General features: G+C 43.3%; 1 protein-coding gene across 12 annotated transcripts in view; it reads left to right on the top strand.

Moving 5' to 3' along the window:
* Nucleotides 1-12,457, top strand: part of enpp2 (ectonucleotide pyrophosphatase/phosphodiesterase 2) — a 148,872-nt gene that overhangs the window by 122,130 nt on the left and 14,285 nt on the right. For all 12 annotated transcript variants that reach the window (XR_009789032.1, XR_009789031.1, XR_009789030.1 and 9 more), the window contains one exon: nucleotides 1,265-1,397. Coding sequence is in view for 9 of the 12 variants with exons in the window: in XM_061776876.1 (XP_061632860.1) it covers nucleotides 1,265-1,397 (133 nt within the window). In the remaining 3 variants the exon portion in view is untranslated. The remainder of the gene's footprint in view (nucleotides 1-1,264; nucleotides 1,398-12,457) is intronic.

The raw sequence follows: 12,457 nt of genomic DNA, 5'->3' as shown, positions 1-12,457 counted from the left end.
AATCGGAGTAGAGCCGCTGCTCCTCCACATTGAGAGGAGCCAGATGAGGTGGCTTGGGCATCTGATTTGGATGCTTCCCCGGTGAGGTGTTCTGGGCACGTCACACCGGGAGGAGACCCCGGGGACGACCCAGGACATGCTGGAGAGACTACATCTCTTGGTTGGGTTTGGAGACTTTTTCTGGGACAGGCTCACTAATCTTCTAGAAGAACAAGAAGGCAGCATTAAAATGAACTTGACGTCCACAGAAACATTTTGTCTGACAATTTAAACAACTATGCAAATAAATAGATTGGGAGATCATTCATCAAGTGGCAAAGTAACATTCACCACTAAAACAAAAAAAATCATCATTCATCAGGGGCAAGAAGTAGAATGTTTGAAATGAGCCAAGTCAACATATCCACTCCAGATACAAAGCCGATCAAGCATGTAATTTACCTGCTAAAGAGGAGACTAAAGGGAGTAACACCCCCAAAAAATCAAAGACAGTAAAATCATTACAAATAAGTTTGGTGATTTCAGGACGTCAAGAGACATGATGCAGTTGTTGCACGCGATAGTTTTGCAATTAGATATAAAGTCACTTAAGTGTATTTTAGGTCTATCCATTCTAAATGCTCTTGTCTTTTGCTACATATGCTGTCATGCTATCTTCTAAGTTGTGTATTAGGTCCAAATGTGCATTCCTGGAAATAAACATTGAACCAAAGATCGATTTGGATTATCTTTTGATCAAACCCAAATGTTTTAGACTACAGCCAAAAAAGGAACTGGCTTCACTGTTCAAATACTTGCATGTGTATGTGACTGTACCATAATGTGTCAGTAGATAACTCTGTGATTCTCAACCAATGTGCCAGGGAACATTCGTATGCCGTATTAGTCTTCAGGTGTGCCGTGAGAAATGATCGAATTTTACGTAATTGCTCAAAAAGTTATTTGTTTACAAGAAATAATGTATCTTTGTTCATCTATTTATGCCAGTTCGGCTTAGTGACAGACATAAAATAAATGCTCTTCTATTAGATGGCAGGAAGTAATTAATGTATCCACTTTTTGTGACATTTTCTTTGCTGGTGTGCTGTGAGATTTTGCAATTGTAAAATATGTTCCTTGGCTCCATAAAGGTTGGGAATCACTGGTCTAACTGATTATGTATTATGATTTTCGATCATTTTCAAACTATTCACATGTTTTTTTTCTCTGTATCCTTCAATTCCTTCATTCAAACCATTCACACGTATCACCTTCTTTTTCTCAGAAATATGGGCTTATTTTCAGCAAGTCCTTTTGAAGAAATATTCGACTGAAAGAAATGGGATGAATGTTCTCACCGGACCAATATTTGATCAAGACTTTGACGGCGTAAAGGACTCGACTGACAAGATTAAAGAGTAAGATGTGTTTCTTCTTTTACTCAAAACCAGTGGTTAGGTCCTTTTAAGATTATGGATCATTTTTGCACCTGGACCCTTAAGTCAATGACACCCGAGGCAAATTGTATTTAAATGCTGAATAGCTGACTTGAAATGTTGGAAATTTAAATGAAGTGAAGTGAACATGAGATTTGAAAAAATGAAAAAACCTGACCTTTACAAGAAATATAATCAGAATTTAATAAATACTAACATGCTAGCAGTAAGAACGGTTGACATGTAGAATGTGTGACTTAGACTATTTCAAAATGTTGGCTCATAGTACAGTAGTACCTCAATTTCGTTTTTCAAGATACAAGCCATTGCTCGGCTGATTTTTCTTGACCTTGACTCGTGGTCAAGGATTTGAGTTATGAGTAGGCTTTACACGATCAGGATTTTTGGGGCGATCACCGATCGGCGAGTTTAAAAAAAAACGATAACCGACCACCGATCCGATCACAAGATGGAGGAATGTGTCTATTTAAATGACCTGTTCATTTACTGTATATACTTGTATACTTAATTGCTCAAAAATATATTTACAAGAAATAATGTATATCTTTGTTCCTCTATTTATCCCAGTGAGGCAAAGTGACAGAACAACAAATGAATGGTCTTCTATTGGATGGCAGGAAGTAGATACAGTCATTAATGTATCCACTTTTTGTGACATTTGTGTTTGTTGGTGTGCCGTGAGATTTTTCAATTGTAAAATATGTTATATATATGCAATTGACAAACACAGCGCACTGCACTCTATACGCAATGGTGAGTAACGTGTTGGAATATGAGGAGGAGGAGGATTTCGACGTACAGGAGTACCCAACTGAACTTTGCATCGTCAAAGCGTACGTTTCAAACCTGACAGTGCCGATGACGAGCGGCCAAGTAGCAGCAAGTACAATAGAAAAAGAGAGCGGCCACTGGCTCGATGTGATGCTATGTCAAGAGCATGTCTTTTTAGACACTTGTGGCTTGAAATAATGGCACTGGTGCCAATACTTTTTAGCACGACTATGCGTATTATGCATTCCTATGTTTCAGTGACATGGCACATGCTTCTACATAGTCTGCAGTATTCCTATATATTGTGTGGCTTTATAGCACGCCGCACAGAAAGTCTTTGCCGTGTCTGTTGGCTTGTCATTTTGGCAAAAGTACAGATGACAGTCCTGAAAAGTACTGCATGGATCTTTTTTTCCCGACTGCCCAGTGCATAATAACCACAATGGAGTCGTAGGTATATACAAGGAAATCCTCACCTCTCGTCTGCGCTGCTTCACGATTTAGTTCTCTTGCTGGCGGTTGAGGTCCCGATGGCCGTAGGAAAAATCGTTGGCACCGCAGCTGATTTCAGCCTCTGCCTAACGACACTTGTGTATCCAATGCTTTCTGCTAAGTCTTTCTCTAAACGCGTCGGTTCGAAGTGATCGGCACTGTTTGGAATGCTTGCTTGGGATCCATAGCTGACCAGCGACCAGGTTTCTTCCCGTCGACAGTGGCGGTGCTCGACTTTTATCCGTGGCCGAGGCTATTTCAGGGGGTCCACAGACTATGTATGACGATGAATTTGTTTCTCGACCAATGAATTGCAATCCGAGTCTCGAAATGTTGCAATGTACATACTAAGCACATAGAAGATGAGGGTTGTGTGCATAAAATGAAGTTTATTAACAATGTTTACAACACAATGTACACAGAAACACAACTGCAACAATTTTTCAATAATCACAGAGTAACCCACTCACACACACACAATTACCCACTCCCAGTTACTCACGCACACACACGAGGTATTCACTCACACTGTCTCTGTCCACCTGACCGTTGCCTGACTTGCTTCACTTTAAAAAGAAGTTATAGATCTTGTCGTCCTGTCTTTTCATTTCTCAACCCTAGGAAAAAAAAAAGGCCAGTTTTGTTACTCTTAGCATCACTTACAGTTGCACAATGTTATCAAATCCCACTTCAAGCCTAAACAATGTCAGGGGAAATAAAACACTGTAGATCTAAGTTTAATATTAAAACTTTCAGCTACTCAGTGGTTCCCAACTGGTTTTGCCTCAGGACCCAAAATTTAACTTAGTCATTAAGTCACAACCAACATTTCTGACATTCCTTAGCAACTCAAATTGATTTCACAAAAAAATAGCCCAGTAATACAAAAGCCTTTATGCTCTGTTGAAAACATGAAAACAGTTGATATTTTATATATATATATATATTAGACTTCACACCGATTTGATCGGTGTTATCGGTATCGGCATTCTATGCCGATCAGCTTTCATGTCATAAATCGCCGATCCAATCAATGACATCGTCGATTGGCTCTGCACAAGACATTTAACTCAGCGTCTTCGTTGCGTATGAATCCAAAAGAGAGTTTATTTTTAGCCTTGTCAAGTGTCTTGTTTCGCAGTACTGTAACTATCTGATGGCCAATAAAGTTTTTTCAATCTTGTCGGTGAAAAAAGACGTCGTCGGTGTCGGACTATTTTGCGGTGTCTCAGACAAACAACACGTAAGTTATTTGCAGTCTGTGCACAACTGAAGTACGTCGTGGGCAACGTCATCTAAATGCTTCAACACAAATTTGATCGAGCACCTGAAGAATGTACGTGACGAGCATGCCGCGTTCATGCAACCCAGCGAGGGGGGGGGGAGCGTCAAACGGACTCAAACTCTGGACAACACCCGTCCATATAGCCGGGACAGTGAGAATGTTAGAGTAAGCATGTCATTAACAGCATTTATTAAAATAATTTAATTGCAATAAAGTAATTGAATTACAGTAAGTTAGCACACATGAATTCGGCCAGTTGTAATGTTGATTTGACCCCTCGAGGTCATTGGTGTTTTAACTTTTGTCGAAAACGCGAGAGAATAATTTGAGCTGGGACGCGGCTCCAGCACGCCCGCAACCCTTGTGAGGATAAGCTGTACAGAAAATGGATGCATACAATAAATGAACAATTCATGTCAATAGACACATTGCTCCATCGTGTGATCGGATCGGTGATCGTTTTTTTTAAACTTGCTGATCGGTCCAAAAAATCCTGATCGTGGAAACCCTAATATATATATGAAGCATGAACAAACATGAAATATGAAATAAAAAGGCACCCTTTTTATGAAGTAAATAAAAAGGCAGACCTTTGTTTGTCGTTGAAAAGGGCAGACTTCTTGAATCAAATCAAATCAAATCAAACTTGAATAAAAAGGCAGAATTCACATGACTTACAGGGAGGCGATACCTATTTAAAACAAGCTAGCTACACTGGTGATACTTGTGACATTTCAGAAATCAAACTGAAATATAAAGGCAGAATTCACTTGAATTCCAGTATTTGTGCTTTTTAAACAAGTTACACTTGTGGTGGTCATTAACAGCACTTTTGTGATGCCCTCACAAAAAAAGCACTCCACTAGTTTGTCTTAAATGTGTTTTGAGGTAGCCTGTTGTGCAGTTCAGTACGAATGAAATAAGATGCTACATAGAAGAGAAAAAAATGCAACAGCAACACTTTTGAAACTGTAGCGGCACCCTCCCCTTGAGCCGTCACCTTATCGTGGTGGAGGGGTTTGTGTGTCCCAATGATCCTAGGAGCTAAATTGTCTGGGGCTTTATGCCCCTGGCAGGGTCACCCATGGAAAACAGGTCCTAGGTGCGGGCCCAGACAAAGCACGGCTGCAAAACCCCCTATGACGAGTACAATAAATGGATTCAGGTTTCCCTTGCCCGGACGCGGGTGTTAAATATATTCTAGAAGTTATCATTTATTTGCTTAGCTTGCATTAGTATTATGGACGATTTTAGATGTCTCGCCTTCAAAAAGATGACTCAGCATCATCCGATGGAAGGGCGCCTGGACCAAGGACGTGATCGGATGTGGTCGGGGACGGGACAGGTGTTGGTCCAATGTTTTGTGTTGTGTCTTATTGTTTAGAACATTAGGTCTGGGAAAAACCCTCCTATTTCAAATAAATGCAGGAGCGAGGGGGGGGGATTGTTTAGAGCGTGTTGAGAGGCTGTGATCTGAACAATCTCCCATACGCCCTCCTCATGAAAAAAAGAAACCAGTGTCTTCATTCCTTTTGTGTCTATTTTTTATAATGTTGGGTAAGATAAATCCAACATTAAATTGGTCCTTCGAGCTGGATGTCAACACACCCGAGGATTCCAGTTGTGGAGCCGACTTCCAGTTAAGAGACCGTGGCCACGGCAAGTAAGACCCTTTACGGGACTGGTCTTCGTCCTCCTCAACTGGGATCTGAAGGTTGACGACAATCCACAGGATTGAAGACGACTGGTGAGTGAAATTTAAAAATTTTTTTTAGGAAAAAAGGACGGCAGAGTCCTGTACGTACTTAAATTCCGTGTTTAATAAACCTTGTGTAATATTAGTCACTGGCAAGTAATGAGGGACGGCGGAGTCCGACAAATTCCGCGAGGACGGCGGAGTCCTGTACGTACTTAAATTCCGTGTTTAATGAATAAAGAAACTAGGAAAGTTTCGTGGCGTCGTAGTTAAATTCCGTATAGGACGGCGGAGGCCCCCCTCTGGAGCCAGGCCCGGAGGTGGGGCTCGAAGGCGAGCGCCTGGTGGCCGGGCCTGTACCCATGGGGCCCGGCCGGGCACAGCCCGAAAGGGTAACGTGGGTCCCCCTTCCCGTGGGCTCACTACCTGTGGGAGGGACCATAGAGGTTGGGTGCAGTGCGAGCTGGGCGGTGGCCGAAGGCGGGGACCTTGGCGATCCGATCCCCGGCTACAGAAGCTGGCTCTAGGGACGTGGAATGTCACCTCTCTGGCAGGGAAGGAGCCCGAGCTGGTGTGTGAGGTCGAGAAGTTCCGACTAGATATAGGCAAGGCCCCGGGGGTGGATGAGATTCGCCCAGAGTTCCTCAAGGCTCTGGATGTTGTAGGGCTGTCCTGATTGACACGCCTCTGCAACATCGCGTGGACATTGGGGACAGTGCCTCTGGATTGGCAGACTGGGGTGGTGGTCCCCCTTTTGAAGAAGGGGGACCGGAGGGTGTGTTCCAACTACAGGGGGATCACACTCCTCAGCCTCCCTGGTAAGGTCTATTCAGGGGTGCTGGAGAGGAGGGTCCATCGGGAAGTTGAATCCCAGATTCAGGAGGAGCAGTGTGGTTTTCGTCCTGGTCGTGGAACAGTGGACCAGCTCTACACCCTTGGCAGGGTCCTCAAGGGTGCATGTGAGTTCGCCCAACCAGTCTACATGTGTTTTGTGGACTTGGAGAAGGCGTTCGACCGTGTCCCTCGGGGGCTCCTGTGGGGGGTGCTCCGGGAGTATGGGGTAGCCAACCCCCTGATACGGGCTGTTCGGTCCCTGTACGACTGGAGTCAGAGTTTGTTCCGCATATCCGGCAGTAAGTCGGACGCGTTTCTGGTGAGGGTTGGACTCCGCCAAGGCTGCCCTTGTTCATTCTGTTCATAATTTTTATGGACAGAATTTCTAGGCGCAGCCGAGGCGTAGAGGGGGTCCGGTTTGGTGGCCTCAGTATTGCATCTCTGCTTTTTGCTGATGATGTGGTTCTGTTGGCTTCATCAAGCCGTGACCTCTAACTCTCTGGAGCAGTTCGCGGCCGAGTGTGAAGCGGCTGGGATGAGAAGCAGCACCTCCAAATCTGAGACCATGGTCCTCAGTCGGAAAAGGATGGCATGCCCTCTCCAGGTCGGGGATGAGATCCTGCCCCAAGTGAAGGAGTTCAAGTATCTTGGGGTCTTGTTCACGAGTGAGGGAAGAATGGAATGGGAGATTGACAGGTGGATCGGTGCAGCGTCTGCAGTGATGCGGATTTTGTATCGATCCGTCGTGGTAAAGAAGGAGCTAAGCCCAAAGGCGAAGCTCTGGATTTACCGGTCAATCTACGTTCCTACCCTCACCTATGGTCACGAGCTGTGGGTCGTGACCGAAAGAACAATATCCCGGATACAAGCGGCCAAAATGAGTTTGCTCCGCAGGGTGTCCGGGCTCTCCCTTAGAGATAGGGTGAGAAGCTCGGTCATCCGGGAGGATCTCAGAGTAGAGCCACTGCTCCTTCACATCGAGAGGAGCCAGATGAGGTGGCTGGGGCCTCTGATTCGGATGGCTCCCGGACGCCTCCCTGGTGAGGTGTTCCGGGCACGTCCCACCTGGAGGAGACCCCGGGGACAACCCAGGACACGCTGGAGAGACTACGTCCTTCGGCTGGCCTGGGAACGCCTCGGGATCCCCCCGGAAGAGCTGGATGAAGTGGCTGGGGAGAGGGAAGTCTGGGCGTCCCTGCTAAAGCTACTGTCCCCGCGACCCGACCTCAGATAAGCGGTAGAAAATGGCTGGATGGATGGATATCAGTACAACAACAGTTTAGAGACATAACAAAGGGCAAAACGTGAAGGATAATCCCCCATCCTCCTTCACGTCATATTTCATTTAAGCCAACAGAGCTTGAAACAGCTCGCTGGCCGATTGTCTGCTAGTTTCATTCGTCTAAAATCATTGGAGAAACACGTCAATATAAGCAGCAACCCGAATTAAATGTACGCGTCAATGTGGAGTGGCTGTTGGAAGCTGACACTGGTCATCTGGAGACGCCATGAGATGGAACTTGTCCATGTGTTTGTTTGTGCCAGCGGGCACATTGACAAGTTACAAGGCCACGGTCCGGCCTCTTGGGGTCCTCATTCGCTATATTGTGGCTCCTCTTTCGTCACTGCACTGGCTGCTTATTGAAACAGTGCATGCGCTGGGTGATAAGTTTTCTTTCGGAGAAGAGGGCTAAATGATGTCATTTTAACACATTTTAATGATGTGCAACCGATGTACGTGTTCAAATTAAGTCAATTCAAAGGACTCTTTTTATCCGTCTGCACTCAGTGGAAGTGACTGTGAATTATGCATATTTCATGGGCATTTTATTTTGAAATGCAACACCAAATTTGGATGGGACTTCTTTTGTTGGAGACCTGAGGTGGTCTAGTGTCCCCCAGAACTGGACTGGTGTTGTGATACCTCATTTATATTTTTTAAATGAATGTTTTAAATCAGTGGTAGTGACAGTGAAATATGCAGAGTTGAGGGGACTTTTATTTAGAAATGCCACATCAGATTTGGATGGGACCTCTTTTGTTGGAGATCTGGGTTGGTCTAGTGTCCCCCAGAACTTGACTTGTGTTGCGATACCTCATAGATTTTTTTAAAATGATTTGTTTAAATTCAGTGGTAGTGACAGTGAATTTTGCATATATCAGGGGACTTTTATTGGGAAATGCCACATCAGATTTGGATGGAACCTCTTTTGTTGGAGACCTGGGGTGGTGTAGTGTCCCCCAGAACTGGACTGGTGTTGCGATACCTAAAGGATTTTTTAAAATGAATTTCGGAACTTAGTGGTAGTGACAGTGAAATATGCATATTTCAGGAGACCTTTATTTTGAAATGCCACATCAGATTTGGATGGAACCTCTTTTGTTGGAGACCTGGTGTGATGTAGTGTCCCCCAGAACTGGACTGGTGTTACGATACCTCACAGATTTTCTTTAATGAATGTTATAAATCAGTGGTAGAGCCACTGCTCTTCCACATTGATAGGAGCCAGATGAGGTGGCTCGGGCATCTGAGTAGGAGGCCTCCGGGACGACCCAGGACATGCTGGAGAGACTACGTTTCCCGGCTGGCCTTGGAACGCTTCGGCATGCCCCCGTAAGAACTGGATGAAGTGGCTGGTTAGAGGGAAGTCTGGGCGTCCCTGCTAAAGCTACTGCCCCCTCGGATAAGCGGAAGAAAATGGATGGATGGATAAAAATGGTGACGTGTTAAATACTTATTTCAGCCCCTATATACACACACACACACACACACAAAGTGGTATGCAAAGGTTTGGGCACTCCTAAGGAAAATCACTGCATCCATTTGTCCCTTGCAAAGCTTTTGAAGCAGCAACTTTATTTTACCATATGTTTGTTGTACCTTATGGAAACAGAAACATCTCAGTAGTGAAATCCTTTTTATTGGTCCAACAGAATTTTTTTTATGTGCATTTAAACATCAATAGGCCTGTACATAAATTTGGACACCTAAAGAAATAAGGCCATTAATATTTAGTAGAGCCTCCTTTTGCTGCAATAACAGCATTTAGACGCCTCCTATAGCCACAAACAAGTCCCTGAAGTCTGGCATGTAGTACTTTGTTCCATTCCTCCATCCAAAATACCTCCAGCTCAGTCAGGTTTCTTGGCTTCCATGCGTAGATAACATTTTGCGTAGATATCATTTTCAATGATGTTAAGGTGTGGCCATTCCAAAACATTGTACTTGTGTCTCTGCATGAATTCCTTGGTGGATTTTGAACAGTGCTTAGGATCATTATCCTGCTGAAAAATCCCACCCCGGCCGAGCTTCAACTTTGTGACAGACTCTTGAACATTCTTCTCGAGAATCTGCTATTAGCGAGAGGAATTCATGTGGCCATTCACTTTAACAAGGTTTCCAGTACCAGTGCTCGCCACACAGCCCCACAACATGATGTACCCTCCACCAAATTTCACAACAGGCAATAGGTTCTTCTCATGGAATTCAGTGTGTTGTTTTTCACCATGCATACTTCCTCTTGTTCTGACCAAATAACATGATCTTAGTTTCATCTGACCACAGTATTTTTTCCCCAAAATGCTTTCTGGCTTGTCCAGATGTGCTCTTGCATACCTCGTGCGACTCTTCTTGTGACGAACACTCAGGAAAGGCTTCTTGCGCATCACCGTTCCAAAGAGCTTTTGCTGGTACAAAGCACGCTGGACTGTGGAGCGATGAACAACTACACCATCAGCAGCCAGATGTTCTTGTGGTTCTGTGGAGGTGGTCTGTGGCTTGTCTGTGGCCATTTTAACCATCCTTTGTCTGTGCCTTTCCTGTATTTTTTTTCAGCCTACCACATCTTTCCTTCACAAGGACTGTTCCTGTAGCCTTCCATTTCTGCACTACATTTATGACTGTGGAGACAGAGAGTCCAAACCTTCCAGATAACGTCTTGTATCCAAATTCATAATAATGAATTATCTTAGTTCATAATAATGAATTATCTTAGAGTTGCTTCGAGGCCCCCATGCTGCCACACTCTCAGAAAGAACCTAGGACAAGCGCAAATGTGTTAAATCGACTTTTTCGTGATTGGTTCCACCTATTTTTGTAACTGATGGTCTAAACAGCTAATCAAAGCAATTCTGTGCTGTAGCCTGTCAGATATAAATCCCTCCAGGTCTTGAAATGAATGTGAATAAAAAGGTGCCCAAGCTTTTGCACATCATTTTATTATAAGGAAACTATGTAATGCTACTCTAAGAATTCAGTCTGGAAAACACTCAAAAGTATTGGAACGGCAAGGTCAATTCTTTTGTTTTTGTTGTATACTGATGACATTTGTGTTTCACATCAAAAGATGAATATGAGATAAAAGTTCAGAATTCCAGCTTTTATTTCATGGTATTTACATCAAGATGTGTTAAACAATTCAGGACAGAGCACCTTTTGTTGGCATTTTACCTCCTTAAGAGAAGACTGACGGGAGAAACCCCCAGAAACAAACAAGAACTGAATGAGGCTACAGTAAAGGCCCGTAAAAAAGAAAACAGTTCGAATTAACAATGCAACAGTCTGGTGAAGTCAATGGGTCGCAGGCTTGATGCAGTTATTGCAAGTAAAGGTTATGCCACCAAATAATAACTGTTATTCACTCTAAGTTAATTTAATAATGTCTGTTCTAATACTTTTGCGCACTTGAAAAGTGGTTGGCTTCAAACAAAAGGTGCGCTGTCCTGAGTTGTTTAATACATCTAGACCATAAATACCATGAAATAAAAGCTGGAATTCTGAACTTTTATCTTATATTAATCTTTTGATCGGAAATGTCTTCAGTATACAACGAAAATAAAGGAATTGATCTTGCCATTCCAATACTTTTGGAGGAGACTACACACACATATATATAGACAACCCCAATTCCAATGAAGTTGGGACGTGTTAAACACAAATAAAAACTGAATACAATGATTTGCAAATCATGTTCGACCTATATTTAATTGAATAACTACAAAGACAAGATATTTAATGTTCAAACTAATAAACGTTATTGTTTTTAGCAAATAATCATTAACTTAGAATTTTATGTCTTGTCTTTGTAGTGGATTCAATTAAATATAGCTTGAACATGATTTGCAAATCATTGTATTCTGTTTGAATTTTTGTTTAACGCAATCTCCCAACTTCATTGGAATTGGGGTTGTATACCGTGTGCAGATTTATTATGCAAGTAAGTATTTTGACCCTCTCATAACCTTTAGGCATATTTACTAGCTCCCAGCTGGAGAAACCTGAATGCTTCATGGATTTAAGCATAGGAGGTGCTTTGCATTTGTGCAATGAATGTGGGTGTGACCTCAGGAGATCAACACCCCATATAAAGGTGGACGTCATTTTTAGGCAGCTTCTTTTCTTTCGGCAAAACGGGCCCAAAAAAGAGGTTTAACTGACTCTGAAAATTCAAATATGATCAAAAGACTTACACATGGATGCGGCACTTTTGAAATATCAATGATTTGGGGCGGGTTCACAGAATCATCAAACATTTTGTTGAGAATAGTCAACAGGGTTGCAAAAAACGTGTTGGGAGAAAAAAACGCAAATTCACTGCCAAGGATTTGAGAAGAATCAAGCGTGAAGCTACCAGGAAACCATTATCTTCAAGTTCTGTCATGTTTCAGAACTGCAACCTACCTTGATTACCTCCAAGTACAAGATGTTTAGTGTTCAGAGACATGACTAAGGTAAGAAAAGCTGAAAAAAGACAACCACTGAGCAATACACATACAGTAAGCTGAAGCCTCTAGACTGGGCCAAGAAATATCTAAAGACAGATTTCTCAAAGCTTTTATGGACTAATGAAATGAAAGTGACTCTTAACGGACCAGATGGATGGGACCGTGGCTGGCTCACTCACGGGCACAGAGCTCCACTTCTACTGAAGACAGGCTCAAAAT

Source organism: Phyllopteryx taeniolatus, chromosome 6 (assembly GCF_024500385.1).
Source record: "Phyllopteryx taeniolatus isolate TA_2022b chromosome 6, UOR_Ptae_1.2, whole genome shotgun sequence".
Taxonomy (NCBI): Eukaryota; Metazoa; Chordata; class Actinopteri; order Syngnathiformes; family Syngnathidae; genus Phyllopteryx; species Phyllopteryx taeniolatus.
The sequence above is the reverse complement of the archived record's forward strand: the minus strand, read 5'-3'. Positions and strand labels throughout refer to the sequence as shown.